We start from the raw sequence: 16,704 nt of genomic DNA on the forward strand, positions 1-16,704 counted from the left end.
GAATCATCAGGGCAATGAAGCTTAACAACCGTGGTGTTCAAGGTTCCCCAAAGCTGGTAGGTAGTTAAGTTTGGAATTGGCACCCTGCTCAACAAAAGTGACATGGCAACAAACAATCTGCCGGCCGGGCTGGGTATTTGTCACCTGCATTTCTCACCGCCAACCTTGGAACTCACCTCTCTCTTTTTGCACCAGAGGGACTCGGACTTTGCTGCCGCCATCCACACCACCTACGCCGTGGGTTCAATTATGAACGCAGAAGCCTTTACCCCGACCGCCGGCCCTGGGTCCATACTGCTCATGGAACAAGGCAATTTTATTCGGAGTTATTCGCCCACGGGCTGTCCGCCGCTCGGAAGCAAAGCGAAAGGCTCTAGCGGAGAGAGAGGAGCAAAAAGTACATGCTTGCATCAAGGAAAATTGCAAGCAGGGCGAGCATCATCTGCATACACGTCAAGACTGCACCTATCTACCTTGCAGTTACTGCAAGAGATTCGGGCTACTGCGACCCAGTTTCCTCGAGCACTCGACATGAATAGCGACAGTCCACGACCCCTAGTAAATGACCCTCCAACAGCATCTGATTATGGCTCTATGTCACTCTTTGCCCCTATAACAACTCTTCGCTCGAGGAGAACCCGTCAAGTTCCGAACTCCTATCGGGTTGCGGAGTTGTCGAATATCGGGGCAGGTGACCAAGGGCATATGGCAAAACTCAGTCTCCTATGATTATAGCGTGGCAGTGAGCGTTAGTACAATGAATTCCTCTCGAAGCTGGGGACATACAATATGTCTATCTGATTCCTGGAGTTCGGCAATCGATAAGTTGTAACAGACCTGGTCGTGAGCTTAGCAGAAGGCGGGATCACAAGCTTGCCCAGCTTGCAACGATACATCATGCCCATAGCAGCGTATGGCCCTAACGAGATACTAATAGATGCTTGCTTGCATCGTCTCGAACCAGAAATTCTTGTGCTCCAGGGCGAGGTGTTATCGCTAGCTTTGTAAGTCAAGATTGGTAGCAAAGTCAGCAACGTTTCTATCAAGACTTAGGTTATGTCGACTTTGTCACGGATAATCAACCAGGGAGGGAGGACTACCTGCGTTTGTACATTGGACAATCAGGCGAAGTCCATTCCGCATAGCTGTCGAACACATCGGGCAGATACGCCGAGCCAACACGGCTCCGCTTCATTATTTCGTCTTGGCTTGTGGACAGGGTCACCGTTTCGCCAACTTTCTACGCTTATGGCCCATTAATCCCGCGGGTTTGGCCTTGCGTGAGACTCAGGCAACAATCGAGACTGGCGTCGTGCGGAACATTCTCAAGATGATGTTCTGTCGAGTGTTTGAGTTGTTGCCTGGTGTCCTTTTGACCGAAAATTTCGGACGGCCGTCCGGGCACAAAGAATACGCCAATGTTGGTCTCAACATTCTGCTGCGTCTCCTGCAAGGGCTCTGGGTGCCTCCTGATCAGCGAGACAAATTTGCTCAACTGCAGAGTAACTAATCAGACTCGGAGAACAGAGAGTGGGTGAAGGTCCGCGCAAAGTGGCTGTCCCAACAGTCCAAAAATGAGGCACGGAAGCGCCATGCGAGGGTCCTTACTGCAGGAAATTATCGCTCGGTGACTAGGAGTCTGGCCAAGAAGAACGGATTCTCTCCGGATTCTATCAAGTCACTGAGTCTCCCAGCACCATTGAGCGCTCCTATCGACTTTGCGTGTGAACTCAGATACATCATGGCCGAAGAAGTCGGCGACCGGGTGGGCAACAACAAATTCTTAGCCCCAACGGGAAATACTGGTGCACTCATCAGCATTGTGATCGATTCGGACGACGTGGGAGCTGGAAGGACCGACATTTTAAGTGATCCAAACCGTCTTTAGGCCCTGGAAGGAATGAAATTTACTCGAGCAAACGCGCGTGTATGGACTATTTCTTTCGAGGCATATGGGTCAGGACCCTCAAGATTTGAGGCCTTCTCTCCGGGTTCCACTCGTGTCTCAGAAGTAAATCGTCTGGCTATTCTTGGAAGCGCTGCCAGAATCATCATCATGTGTGGCTTGCGGTGTAAGATGATATCGTACATGCTATGAAACACAACCTGGTTGGTCCTTTCGTGATAAATCTCAGGGACCACAGTCATCGCGTATGGTTCTCCGCAGATCAAATTGAAAAAGCCAGCGGATATCCAGGATCTTCATCAGCCCCAGGATCCTGATCTTGCTTGCTTGATGCTAGATATTGATTCTTTTAGGCGTATCACAGATGTTTTTGGGCTTGCCAGTGCGGTCACGGGCGTCCAAAGGCTGAATCTCGCTTTTTTCGAGAACACAACATTCTCCGCAGCGATCAGATTACGATTGCGGCAGGGACAGGGCCAGAAAAAGCCCATGACAGTGGGCACCTTGGACATACAATTCCGTGAATGGCTTTGGCGTTGTAGTTTTGTCGCCGATGCCGATATTCGTCGGCTCGAAGATATTGCAGGTTCCCTCACTCGTGGCATCATCTACCTGCCAGTCGCCCTCTCTCACGAGGTCCAAACAGCAACTCCGGGACCACCAGCCCGCAAACAATGGAGCCACCCGCTTGTGGCTCACCTTTGCAGAATGACAACGCCTCGGTACCCAAAAAACCCAGAGTTCAAGATCCAGAGGCCATTCGCCAAATCAGGGAGCTGTGGGGGCAAGTGCATGAAGAGCACCGTAAACGCATTGAGGGCTTTAGGAGGGCGCGAAACGACCATGCGTAGGTAGACCAGGAGGTCACCTTTTTCGAAGGCTCGCTGCCTTCTCGTCATGATTATGAGGAAAAGTCGAAAACGTTTCCAGATCTTCTGCCCACAGTTCCTATAAAACGGGCACTTGATTTAGATCCGGCGCTCTCGGAACGTAGGTCTAAGAAGACCTGCTTGGCCAAGGATATGCAACCTCCAGCAGCTCGTCGTAAATATAGTCCAGCTATTGAGCTCACAGCTTACTCCACACCTGCGCATGTTGGCCAATTGTCAAGCCAGCCTACTGAAGCCAGCTAGGAACAAGATCGGATTTCGCTTGACAGTCATGATAGACATAGTTTGTCACTATTCCCGCAAGATGTGGATACAGCAGCAGAATGCAGTGTCCTGGACCATTCAATCACGAACCTGTGCGCCCAGGTCTTAGAGGAACACATCTGCAAAGAAGCCACGTTGGCCTGTTCCATAGTGGATGGCCCACGAGAGGAAGTCAAGACTGAGTTCAAGGTTGCAGATCGTGGACATACAAATGCTGGAAAGGACAGGCAGTTGATGAGTACGCTATTGACGGGCAGCTATACTGCCTCGCCAAGAATGATCGGTAAACACCTCCCCATCTGCTGGCTTTACGTAGGACATTACGTGAACTTCCCAATACCCAAACACTCAACATTAAGCAGCAACACACATCGTGGTTTGGTGTTTGCGTGCGGGCCGAACTTTCAGAACCAGATACACTCCATCCTTATCGAATACTGGGCAACTTTGAGGGGTACGAGCCGAGCGACCCAGCTCTTCGCTTGGCAATTCAGTACCGCTTAGAAAGAGAGAATGACAGAGCGGGGTCGTCGTGGCAGTGGGCGTTGAAGAAAGCTTCACGCGAAGCCCTGTCCCGGCTGAACTCGCTTGTCGATGGATTGGAAGCCGTACCGAAGGAGATCATTCGAACGACGCCCCGAAGGTGGTGGCAAAAATGGGAGAAGAACATGACTACTGCCTGTTACAATCAATGAATACACCGTAATCAAGTACTGTATCTTGGTAGTAGAAAACGTCAGGGTTAAATTATCTGGAACCCGGTCGCGATAGGAGCAGCGCAACAAACGAATATCCTATTTTAATATTACAATTTCGCCCACGAGATCGCGTCCAGTCAGCTTTCGACTCTAGACCCACCGGGGATTGATGAATATTTGCATTTTTGACACATATACAACAATTAATAAGCTGGGTCGTTCAGGACAACTGTATAGGCCAATAATCGTGAGAAGGAATGACAAGCGAACATTGAAGTCTACGGGAAAATGCCACTCTCTTACCAGGGATTAGGTCTATGAGTGTTATTTTGGGGAGTATATTATTAATTGATGGTACCTTGGCCGAGCGGTCTAAGGCGTCTGAGTCAAGAGAATATCTTGTCCGCATTTATGTGGATTTCATCTGATCTCGAAAGAGGCGGGAGTTCGAATCTCCCAGGTACCATTTTCAACTTTTTTTGTTCTGGTTTTTGCACGTTCATCAATCGAGTTATTTTTCTCCTTGTACTTTTATACTTTTTGCCCCTTTCCCCTTTCTCTGAAATCCTGGGTACGGTTGCCGGTACATGCCATAGCCCGGCTTGTCCATACTATGGGATAACGAGCTCTTAGCTGAATGTGAGATACAGGCATCTCCTTGTAAAGTGTACTTTTCGCTGTCAGGACATTTCGACCATAAAATTTCGGAACGTCACCCTCCCGATGGTCCGTCCGTCTTAATACCCCGGTGTGGAGGTCCAGAGTACTACATGTTATAGCATGTCTTAAGAACAGCGTATAATGCCGTGACTGTACGGCATATCTGCTAAGTTTCTTACAGCTATATATTCTCCGAATCTCTAATAATATCACATCTCAAGTGCTAATCGCTGGGCAGGCTGGGCACATATCCTGCCTAGCAATCTCTCTCATTCGCCGCTGTCTTATTGTCAGTCGAGCTTGAGCTCCAGACATTCGAACGAAATTGCAATTTCTGGCAGCTATCAACTCATCAATAGCGCCCAGCTGTGCCCACAACGCTCCACCCCTCAGCTGGCATCAGCCTGAGGAATTAGTTGAATTGCTGCCATGTGGCTTGCCCTAAAAGCAGTGGCTGAGCGGCTAGCTGAAAGACCCGCTTCGACAGGGGCCCTCGCTCTGTTGTTGCAGGCCTCGGGATCACTACCCAAACCCCCTTATTGACTGCCAAATGATCTGTACAGCCCTACAAAAGGTTGGTGCATGGAGTATTTCGATCTCGCAAAAGTTTCGATCCACAAGCAAGTCGACGAGTACTTGTTTTGTGATAATCATGTTGAAGTGGTTAGATGTCACATCTTATCGTCGTTGAGATCTTGAAAAGTGATGTGCGGACCAATCAACTATTTTGACTCGGTGGCATGCCTGTAAGTAATTTCCACCTCCTGAATATAGATCGCTCCACAGCCTTATCACGGCTTAGCTTGGACAAGATCCTTTCCGGATACACCGTAGTTCCGACGACCAAGAGCCCAAATATGGTATGGGGTATAGTTGGATATCATGAACTTGACTACTCGAAGGACGTGAAAAGTTCGTGAGATCATCAAGACCCCCCTCGAAGCTCCCAGGCTCCCCCTTCTTGTGTACTGAGTATCCACAGCTGGCCAGCCACAAAGTAGAGAAAGCCTATCAGGTCAAGCCGTGGCCAGATGTGATTCACGCAAAGAGACAGACTATAAAGTATATGTAGGAGCATCGTGTACTTTGTGTGAGCCCTGATACTACTTACGTCTCTGGTCCTCCTGCTGTCCGACCTTTTTGGGGGTATTTGGTTATCCTTTCTTTCCGGATCCCAACTACGTGCTCTGTCCGAGCGTCCTGTTAATCATTTGGGCTTCACTGTCCCGTCCGTTCGTTCATTGTACTCACTGCCAACCAAATCAGGCGTGATCAAAACTTCCTTAATCCCCCCCCCCCCCCTCTCTTTTTCCTGCCTTTTCCCAACTCTTCTGGTCAGGCGTATACGACCATGATGAGATATACTCTTTTTTCGTGTCTTTCAGCCTTGAGCTGGGGCATCGTCTCTGCTCAAGACGTGACTTGCACGAACCCGACGGTGAATGTTTTGACGAATCCCTCGTGGGAAGATGGGACCGCCGGCTGGAATTACTATATTAGCACCGCAACGACAACCAATGCTTATGCCGATGACGGCTCCTACTCCCTGTTCGTATCTTATATCTATTCCCCTTCTCTTTTCTCCTGTCTCTGTCTTGGTCTATGTGGCCTTTTTCTCCTCGTTTATATCACATCAACAGGCTCAAGCTGACGTTGAGAACCAGCCTCGCCGGGTCCGTTACGACGGCTGGCGAATTTACTCAGTCACTGAGTAACCTTCAAACGGGAGTGACATATACATTCTCAATCGACGTCAACGGAGTGATAAACCCGTCCTACTCTATCTCGGAAACGTGCATAATATACCTATTCCATGACACCCTCACGACGACAAACCTGATCACCTACTCTTCAAAGGTCTTCACCAAGACCACGACTGGTTGGACGACTTTATCTGGCACATATGCACCAACTAGCAGCACCTTGTTGTTTGGTGTGTACTATTCGTGCAGTCCGTACCACAGCACAGTTCTCTTCAACCTTTACTTTGACAATGCCATTGCATCAGGTAAGTCCCAATGATCATCCTTTTGTATCTTGTTTCCTGTCCCCGTCCTTCACAATAAGAGAAGATCTCGTGGGCAGCGAAGACGCCATGTTGCTGGTCGAGTCTTAACTAAATGCCTTGAATGATCTAGCTCCGACCCAGGTCTGCACCACGACCTACCCGTCATCAACGGCGTCGTCTACCACTTCGTCCGCCACTGATTCGGCGACAAGCTCCTCGTCTAGCAGCTCTTCCGATGATACCTCGTCTATCACTTCGATGGCCAGCAGCTCGACCGACGTGCCATCAACAACCACCTCATCGTCCAGCAGCTCGTCTGATTTTGTCTCAGCCTCTGCGACTTCGACTGCTTCAACTACATCCAGCTCGACTGACCTGCCCTCGTCGACTTCATCGTCGTCTAGCAGCTCGTCTGATATTGCCTCAACCTCCAGCTCGACCGATCTGCCCTCGTCGACTTCATCGTCGTCTAGCAGCTCGTCTGATATTGCCTCAACCTCCAGCTCGACCGATCTGCCCTCGTCGACTTCATCATCATCTAGCAGCTCGTCTGATGTTGCCTCAACCTCTACGACTTCGACTGCTTCAACCACATCCAGCTCGACTGATCTGCCCTCATCGACTTCGTCATCGTCTAGCAGCTCATCCGATGTTGCCTCAACTTCTACGACTTCGACCGTTTCAACCACCTCCAGCTCGACTGATCTGCCTTCAGCGACCTCATCATCTACCAGCTCAACCGAGTCTTCTTCTTCGTCCTCTTCAAGCCTGAGCACCGTGGCTTCCTCTTCAGCAACCCCTGACGCTACATCGAGCTCGGCATCGACGTCAGCCTCTTCGACGACCTCAGATGTGTCCAGCACGCAGACATCATCATCGTCGTCATCGTCTGATTCCACGAGCAGCAGCAGCAGCAGCAGCACCCTGAGCACAGCCCAATCTTCTTCCTCCACGGTGCCATCCGTAATTGCCACCAGCACCCCGTCCCCACTGCCCACTGCCCTGAACACGACCTCGTCCTTGCCTACAGCCCTGTCCACCCGCCCGGTGTCCACCCTCTCCTCCAGTACCCCAGCAGCCATCAACGCAACCACATCGCTGCCCCTGAGCACCCCAACCTCGATCGCCACGGTCCCGGCGCTCAACTCGACCATCACCCCCGCAGCGGGCAACGCAACCATCCCCTTCCCCACGTCGACGCCCACGAGCGGCCTCGTGCACCGCAACTCATCCACCACCGTTGGCTTCCCCTCGCCGACGCTGAGCACGCGGCCTAGCGTGTCGGCCTCTGCGCACGTCAACGGGACCATTCCCACAGGTCACTCGGGTCACCCCAGCGGGACCATTCCCACAGGTCACCCAGGCCACCCCAGCGGTGGTGCCAGCGGGGGCAGCGGCAGCTCGACCCGTCCCACCGGAAAGCCGGGCAGCGGCAGCGGCTTCTCGGTGCTGCCCTCGGCGTCTGGAACGGGGAGGGTGCCCCCCCACGCGGGTACCCAGACAGGTGGTGCACCAGTCCCGACCGTGTCCAAGAAGCCTTGCCACCGGAAGCCAGCTGCATAGTGGTGATGAGGATGCAGCTTCTTTTCTTCGTCTTCTTTTTTCCTTATTTTGATAGAGAAAATAAGAAGGGCGTTCAATGCCATTGAGATGATTCGACGGAGTTTTGAGGAGGAACATTTAAAAAAAAAGAAGGTCAAAACAGATTTTAAGATCTGAAGCGCTTCTAATGATAATTTTGTAATCTAAAGTTACCAAGCGTCTCTCGAAGTGTGGATGGTCAAGGCTGTAGACACAACAGAGATATACTTCTGCCGTTCACTTTGCTTAGAAAGAATTGTAACAAAGCTTGTGTATTTCTATTCTCATTCATTGAGTGACTAGACCAGGCCGAGTATGGCAAGTCTGATGTCCTGCCTGTTCCCTGTTCCGCAAAATCTCTTGCCGTCTGAAAGTCCTCAGCTTTGACTGCAAGCGATCTTTTTGTTCTCAAGGTCTATCCCAGAACTGTCTGGCCCCGGGAATGCAGCAACTCTCCCAATTCAAAGGAAAACTTTCACCTACATTTCATTCCCATAGAAAAGAAAGAAAAAAGAGAGAAGAAAAAAAAGTCACGTCTCCTGGCCAAGGATTCGTTGGTATTAGCCGCTCGCTCTCGGATCCCTGGGACCAAATCCCCGCAGAAGATAATTTTAAAATTCGGATAGAGTTTGCCATTAAGATCAATGCTAAGGCCTGGCTGGACTACCTGCGCAGTCCAGTTCGAGGGCTATCAGACTGTCACAACATTCCCCTCCCGTTCAATGCTCTCCCACCACTCTCACAATGGTGAGTCACTCGCTGGACGAGGAGGGGGAGGAGTCGGAGTCGGTGACAACCAACATGGCCCCTCTCTTGGGCCGTCGTTGGATCTCTTGAAGGCGCCACGTGCGACGAGAAGAAGCAAATGTAGTAGTGCCCATTTCTACCCCTCCCCCCACTTGCAGAAGTGAGACTGACCGACTGTTTCGTCGTCACAACGCGTCTAACCTTCTCTCCCCTAAGACGTGACCGGCCGTCGAGAACTCAGCAGCAGCGAGAGTGGAGCCTCGGCAATTCTCTGTGCATATCCTGGGGAAAACACATTGCGTACAAAAAGGAGAGAAAAAAAGGAAAGAAGAACAAAAGGCCATACGGCCGACTTTTTGCTGCAGAAAGGTGGTTTGACAGGGATTGGGAAAGAGAGGCGGGGGCGGGGAAGGGTTGGATGAAACTTCCTTGGATGTTGCGTGAACGGTTAGACCCAAGAGGTTGTTGACCTGCAGCCAAGTGGGACTGAGAACAGCTGTACAAAAAGAAGAAGAAAAGAAAACAAAACCAGCGCCCAAAAAGAGAAAAGACAAAACTCCCCTCACCCCACTGTCACGCGCTGGAGTGGTTCTTAAACGCGTCAAGCCCCAGCCCCGTTCGTCCGCCTCGGCGGAACGTCACCGACGGCGAGGCTTCCTAGGCGCCAGAGGCGAGCCGAAAATTCATGCACAAGTGAGTGGGCTGGAAGAGAAAAAAAAATTCCCGACTCGCCATGTGATGTTCGAGAGGAAACGATGACGACGCACATGCACACACATAAGTAACTGTTTTGAGCAGAGGAGGAGAGGGGCGAGGGAGGAGCTGAGGCTCTTTGTGCATGTCCGGCTGCAGCACAAAAGACATGTCGTGTCAACAACATCATCACTGACTGTCAGCAACACAGCTGCGACAAGATCCCTCGGCCGTTGTCGACCCGTCAGCGGCCATACCAACGGCTACCTTTCCCCCCCTTCCTCTCTCTCTTTCTCCAGGTTTGCGGGGCTTCTTCCATTGGGCCAGAATGCATGTCCCTCTGGCCCCCCTGGCCACAGACCAACATGGGATTTCAAAACGTGATCGAAATCCTGTGGGAACCCGGGCTTGGGTCGTCAGCATCGAGATCAAATTGCTGGGGAGGGGGAAAGAGGCCTAGCACATAACCGCTCGTCGTCTTCCAGCTGGTGCCGATGACCGGCAGTCCAGGCGCCTATTCTTAACGACAGACTTCGGCCCTCTTAGATATGGGGCGTTGTTCTTTCTTCTTCCTTTCTGTTCCCTAGACCAAGAAACATGTTGCGAGATGCAAAAGATAGCCTGCGAGCAAATCAAAGAACGGGTCTTCCCTTTTTTCTTTTCTTCTTCCTTGCTGGACCTTCTCTACCGCGTGTGTCGCCGTGCGCTGTGCTCCACCAGCCCCTCCTTAGGCCCTCAGCTAGGCCTGAGTGATGATGATTCCGCGACGATGTAGTGGTCGACACGAGAGGAAGAAGATGTAGCGAGATGTACGAGAAGGGAGGAGGGGAAGAGTCTTTCGTCCGAGGTTCCTAATTACAACAATCAGACCCAGACGTTGTCTCTGGAAAGAACCTTGTTTGATATCCCTGAGGACCTCACAGAATCATTTCAAGCCAATGAAAGTTCACATATCGAAGAATTCGTCCCGGAATGGGAAAGTCAACTTACTGGGTCTGACAGGGTGGGGAGGGGGGGGGGCCGCTTCTGTTTCTTCGTCTCCATCTTCATGCGTGACGAATGACTGACCAAGGTAGTAGCACTATGGTCTACATGTATGTAGTATAGTGACGTTTGGGAGAGGGGTAATAACTCTGTAACTGATTGTAGTAAATATAGCACGGCATGTCGGGGGTTTCAGAACTTCGCAGAGAAAGCATATTTGTCGCCACAACCAAATCCGGCCATGCATAACACCCCGCGTCGGGCCATGATAACGGCGCATCGACTATGGCAGATGGCAGACGGGCCGCGTAATAAAGGCCTGTTCGCCAGGGTAGCTTCGGGGTATGGGACAGCCCGCTGCTAGGTCGGCGTATGATGTTGATTGTGATCAGAACTCGGAAACGCCGCAGCAGCAGCAAGCTGAACTCCACACACGGAGACGGCATCCCAAGTTGCATTGCGGCGGCGTGATTGACAAAGCGGCGGGCGACTGGGAAGCCTCCGAAAAGTTCTGCTCTTCTCTCGACTAGACCCATCGTGAGAAAAGAGGGGGAGAGAAATCCTGCGAGAATTTTTTTTCTTTCTTTCTTCTTCAACCTCGCATTAGGACCCAAGAGTCCTTGTCTCACACCGCGATTCTAGAAGAGAAAAGATGCAGCATGGCGCTGCATGCATATAGACCAGCGTCCGACGCTGTCGACCAGGCGAGAACAAGACGTGATGCGAAGAAGGGTAGCAACGCTGACAGCCACCTTCATGTACGTGAACCTTTAGTGAGACGCCTCTCTTAGGGTGCGCAGGCAAGCCGCCATGTCAGCTTGGCCGTGTCTCAAGGCGGTGAGAGAGAGAGAGAGAGAGAGAGAGAGAGCGGGCAATTGGCGTATCAGGAGCCGACGTGCCTTCTTCGCTGCTGTCTGTCGAGGCACCCGCAATGCAGAGGACGAGAGGTGCGACGTGGTGCGACACAGAAATGCCCGTGATCCGATCTGACGATCACGATCATGGGTGGCGGCGAGGATATTTTATTTTCATTTTCAATCTGAGCAGGCCCTCCTCTTTCCCTAATGGTTTATCTTTTTCCTTTTCTCTTTTGTCTTTCTCTTCCCTGCAAGACCAAGGCCGGGCGTCGAGCATGTGGGGTAGAGAAGGAGATGCAGGATTTCGAATACTTGGCCCCTCCATCGAAAGCAAAAAGAAGCCAGAGAGGAAGGGTGGCCGGTTTGCGACAGGGATCCAGAAGCGTGTGTGTGTGTGTGCGTGGGCATGTGTGTGAGTGTGTTATTATGGGTGCATATGTTCCCAGCAGGGATTGAGCACACCACAGCATGCGCAGGTGGGGCGGGTTCACCAATTTCGAACAGCCGCCATCGCCGCGTCTTTGGGCGACGGTCCACACAGCAACAATCCGGGGGGTCCAATCCTGCGATCATCCCTTTGGGATGCACGGACCTGCAGAGAGCTCGATACTACCTACTACCGCAGATAAGGCAGTTGATATGACCCTCATGACATCGAGGTAGGGTTCGCACAATGCCTCGACCTGCAGCAAGCTCCAATGTTTCTGGATTTGAACGTTGGCTGACCAATGCACAACAGCACGTTTTCTTGTGCCCTGCTGATCACAAGACATGACGACGAGGCTCCAAGTGGCTGACTCGCCCGATTGAGGATCACGCACGCCTTACTATAGTAGAAAGTCGGTTTTGCTATGGAGTACGTCTCCATTCTCAAAGGAGGGGCCTCCTCCTCTTCCTCATCCCGCTGATAAGAATGACTTTCTGGCCTGCAGATGGGCACCAATGCCTGCTAGCCTGCGTTCAAACGGCATCTGAGATAGAGCCCGGCATCCTTGATCCGGAAGCCCTGTGTCACTTCACGACACACCCTAGCACGTTCTTGTATGTACGTTAGTACCATAGTATGCAAGCACTTTGGAGAGTGTGGTGCGTGTTCAAGATGCATGTGCTATTGGCTCCTCGGGAAAAAAGGAGAAGATAGATCTGCGCACCTGCGAGGCTGAGGTAGATACACAGCATTGGCCCCCCTTCGTCCTCCATCTTTTTTTCTTTTATTTTTTATTTATTTTTTATTTTTTATTTTTTATTTTAGCGGCGCGCCACTCAATTTCGTAGCGACTCAAAAGACGTTACACAGTGATCGAGGAACGCGATGGTGAGGGTATCTTCCTAGCCTCGAGAGACGCTTCATTGTGCTAAAAAGGTATTTCTCTCTGGTCAACCCCAAACACGCCAGTCCGCTCTGCAACGACAAGTCGAATGGCGACAGGCATCACGGGAATACGAAGATGGATGGCCCCTGCTACCCCTCCACACCCTCCCACGTCATGGTGTGCACACCTTCGTCTACACATGAAGCGTATACGGCCAGCATTGATTAACTTCGTGCGCCGGAGCACGACATGCATAGCCCACCGCTCTTGGAGAAGGAGTGATCGCTGGTCGATTCATACTAAAACAAATCAGAAATCATCTTCTGCCGTGGATAAGACGTTTTTTTTTCTCTCTTCTCCCTAGCGATGCCCGGCATTTAGTAGCGACGAAATAATTGACTGCGAGCGCGACAGCAGGAAGAAGGTGAGCATTGTGCCACTCGTTAGACACGTGATAGGGCTTTTGCAACTATCAGCCAATCCAGATAAGGACAAGACCTGTGGCAGCTTCCATATGGTATTCCAAAATCAAAACGACCTGCTGAAGTTTATTATGAGGCTGTAGGCGCAGAAAACGGCTCACTTCCCTGCTATGAGGGGAGTACGTGCAAGAAACACCCGTGGAGAAAACAAGGCCGCACATTGGCCATACATAAGACTGGCACAGGTCCACGATGACTTGGTAGCGGCTGCTTAGTCTCTTGTCCTGGTGTTACGGTGGACGTGGCTTGAACGACGAGTCTGTTTGGTGAGACGGCCGGTGGAGACAGAGAGCTGTTGAACCGGAGGGGTCCCGGTCCAAACCTGCAAGGCAGGAAAAAAGATATGCGAAAGCTCTCGATGCTGCAACGTAGGGTTTCCTTGCCTGCCATTATGATGAACATTTGTCTGACTCTTGCCTGTGGCGGGTTTGCCAGAAATATTGATCGCGGGCGTTGTGGTGGCTTTCTGACAATGATGCTTCATGTTGATACACAGCACACACATCAGCCGAGCTGTCGGCTCCAAACTGATGGGGCATAAGCACAAAAGCTCTGGTTTTCCATGTACGAGCTCCACACCACGCGAGAAATTAACCAAGACTCGTGTATAATGGCCTCAGATGATTGCCGCCCAGGACTTGGCTTACGAGGAGGTCATCCAAGCATCGGTGCGGATCGAGCACCTCTGACCGGAAGACTGGGCAGCCAGAATGAATGATTAGGAAACTTCTGTGCATTGTGCGCAATCCATGGGTGTGTTCGGCTTCTGGTGTCACGGGAGGTCCGAGACGTATTCAAATGGAGCCACCCCCGGGACTACAGTGGTCAAGGGTGCGCTTCGGCAGTGGTCAAGTTGCTGTTCGCCATATGCACAATGGCGTAAATGGTGTGGTCCTGTTTGTGGTCTCAACCCCATCGACCTGCGCTCGCTTGTTACCCGTCTGGAGAGGGCTTCCTCGACACAAGTTTCAAGATTCCCCATCTCCAACGCCTTGGAGAAGAACTGGACGCTGATCGAGACTCGTCGCAGATGAGGCGACATACCAGAGCTCTCGGTAGGCTACACCGTCTGTTGCACCGCCGTGATCTGCTGTTGAGCCCGAGCTTTGTCCGACTCAGTTGGGAAGATCTCTCAAAGTTCTCACTCGAGGATAACCTGTCGTGCAGTGGCTACTATGGATACATGCTCTGCCTTGGCTGCTTGGCCTCGAGGGGAATGGGCGCTAGAACATCAACGCTCCGACGCACAGACAAGGCCCTTGAAAAGTCAGGGTCCATCCGCTGCTAAGGATGGCGCGGGCCACTGGACGGTCTTCTTCATTCATAACCCTGGCAGGTTGACCTGCAGGGAGCGCAGATCTGGTGAAGGGAATCCTACCGTGAATTGGAGAAGAATGAATGGCGGCCTGTCGTGCCTGTCCACGGTATCGGGAGGGGGCCAGTTAGGCGCAGTCGGATCAGTCGAGCCTGCATGTGTGTGCGAGCAAGCTAATTGGGCCGTTGAAACCATCCCAAGATCCGACGTCGAGGCGGTCAAGCCCAGGGCGGGCGGCAACGTAAAGTATGACGAACGACTGGGGGAATCGATAAACTCATCTACTCTCCCTCTCTTTCTTTTGTTTTCTTCTTTCTCTTCTACGCCGCGCTGGTGCTTGGTTGCTTGGTACTGGTCTCGCCCATGTCGGTGTAAACCTTGTCGGGGACCAAATTCTGGGATTTTTGTGACCCTGCGACCGCCACGGTGTTCCACAGTCGCGTCGAGGACGGACGTTGCTTGAACAGTGGGGCGCTCGTCAGGATCCTGGTCAGTAGTTGACGCCATCAAAGGTCCAAGTGGCACCCTCATTTGGGGGACAAGCCACTAACGGCGAGCGCATGAACTTGTCATTCGGAATTGTCGTCGCCAGCTCCGGAGGATGAGCGCGCCGGACGTCTTGACATACTGATTTGGAAAGTAAACAGCAGCTGATGATGTCGCCGCCACCGGCTTCAGGAGGATCGGTGGCCACGCACAAGTAGTATGGACGCCTGTCGCCACAAATAATAAATGGCTTGAACCAAATACTACTTGATTAGCTGAGGGCTGGCCGCAACCCAAGTCCAGAGGAAAGGTTTCGTTAATATGCGAGTTTAAAGGTCGAGGCTGAACCATAGCGCGCCGTCACAGCGATTTGGATGCGGCGTTGAAGAATCTGCAATACCCTGTCTGAGCCGCCTTGACCAGTAAGTTGCAACGGTGCTGGGTCTGGACGAGGGCCCTGGATGCCCAGGACAACACGGAGCCGAACTGGGCCACCTCTACATCCCAGTTGAGAGTCACCGAAGACCCGTGGGTTCAAGGAGGCAGGTCGATGGTTGATCAGAAAGGCAGAGTAAGCTTCTCAAAGGCGTGTAACGGATGTAATTCATTTACCATTGCCGGCATCAATGCCTCTAAAATGCGGCTGGGAGCGTGGGCCCCTCCTCTTTCGACCAGTAACCAGCCACGAGGCCACCGCCATGATCATGGCAGATGGACAGACCCTTCGGAATGATTCCGACCACACAAATCCTGTATTGTCATGCGATACCCGCAACATGATGTAAATGCCGGAAAGAGTCGTGCACACCAAGAAAGAGGACGGAGGAGGAGGAGGAGGAGGAGGCAGAAGAAGCCGCAAATGGCTGCAGACTATGGGATCACCCACTCAGCGCTGCGCTCTGCCTTGATGTGTGCTATAGTAGCACCATAGAAGTGCTCTCTGTATCGCGGTAGGTCTGTAGACGCTTGGTTGTTGGTGAGGTGAACCCGCATTCTGATTCTAGCGCAGTCAGATGCAGGTGCTAATGCAGCTTGGGAAGCCCCTGTACCCTCCATCAGCGGACGAGTGACCTGCCCAGCATACTTGCGTTCTCATGCCCTCCTCATGCTGCACCAGAGCTGACAAGGGAGGTTCTAATTTATTCCCTGTCAAGTCTGAAGGCGACAAAAGTTCAGCTGTGACAATAGTCACGAAGAAGGAGAGGTAGAACATCAACCACTGCATCGTGACCATGGTGGCAATAGGAGGCAAAGTATGAGCTGCGCTTAGTGGATGAGGAGCAGGTGGGAACGAAGAGATGGTTGACCACGACCACACAAACGATAGGAAGGACGTACGTACTACTATGGTAGTGCTTTTGAGGTCCCTCCTTCACCCACCTCTCCGGTTGCACCCTTAAACGCCCCCCCCCTCCTCATATTGATGAAGAGATAAGACAGATTATCAGCAGATTTCAACAACAATGGAGAGATGTTTAGCACCAGACGATGAATCTCCTGTCCACCTGACCAAGCTGCAGAATCAGCCAGACTGTCTGTCCAGGAACAGGCAGGAGTGGATCTTATATTTCATTTCCACAAAGTTGAGGAAACCGCCAGGAAAAGCACTTCGATACGACCAGGAGCGACCCGTGCTTGGCCCGCTTGCCACTATCCCTGATGCCATCTTACAGGGATATCCCAGCAATTTGCACAAGAACCCTGGACATTGGAACTGGGATGGCTACCCTCTCTTTTTCCCATCTCTGCCCCCCCCCCCATATGCCCTTGTCCGTTTGGCCCCACGCTACATGGCAATAAGACTAAGCGCCTACCCCAAC

General features: G+C 51.8%; 2 protein-coding genes and 1 non-coding gene across 3 annotated transcripts; 1 reads left to right on the top strand and 2 right to left on the bottom strand.

Moving 5' to 3' along the window:
- The first annotated feature begins 4,111 nt into the window (after positions 1-4,111).
- On the top strand, positions 4,112-4,224 carry M406DRAFT_t3. The gene has a single exon. It is a non-coding gene; the product is annotated as a tRNA-Leu (tRNA).
- Positions 4,225-7,654: 3,430 nt separating this feature from the next.
- M406DRAFT_319998 (uncharacterized protein) lies at positions 7,655-8,173 on the bottom strand. Its single transcript, XM_040919333.1, has one exon. The coding sequence runs from the start codon at positions 8,070-8,072 to the stop codon at positions 7,782-7,784; it is 291 nt and encodes a 96-aa protein (XP_040780580.1). The 5' UTR covers positions 8,073-8,173; the 3' UTR covers positions 7,655-7,781.
- A 1,856-nt stretch (positions 8,174-10,029) lies between these two features.
- On the bottom strand, positions 10,030-10,947 carry M406DRAFT_96483 (uncharacterized protein). The gene is made up of 2 exons (XM_040926328.1): positions 10,438-10,947; positions 10,030-10,298 (listed from the first exon to the last, which is right to left on the bottom strand). Exon 1 carries the CDS (start codon positions 10,887-10,889, stop codon positions 10,536-10,538), a length of 354 nt encoding a protein of 117 aa, XP_040780581.1. The 5' UTR covers positions 10,890-10,947; the 3' UTR covers positions 10,030-10,298; positions 10,438-10,535.
- Between the last annotated feature and the right edge of the window lie 5,757 nt (positions 10,948-16,704).

The sequence above is a fragment of the Cryphonectria parasitica genome (assembly GCF_011745365.1).
Source record: "Cryphonectria parasitica EP155 unplaced genomic scaffold M406scaffold_1, whole genome shotgun sequence".
Taxonomy (NCBI): Eukaryota; Fungi; Ascomycota; class Sordariomycetes; order Diaporthales; family Cryphonectriaceae; genus Cryphonectria; species Cryphonectria parasitica.

Excerpts from the sequence above, each read along its gene's own strand:
- M406DRAFT_96483 (XM_040926328.1), bottom strand. The coding sequence starts at position 10,889 with ATGCAACTTGGGATGCCGTCTCCGTGTGTGGAGTTCAGCTTGCTGCTG.
- M406DRAFT_319998 (XM_040919333.1), bottom strand. The coding sequence starts at position 8,072 with ATGGCATTGAACGCCCTTCTTATTTTCTCTATCAAAATAAGGAAAAAA.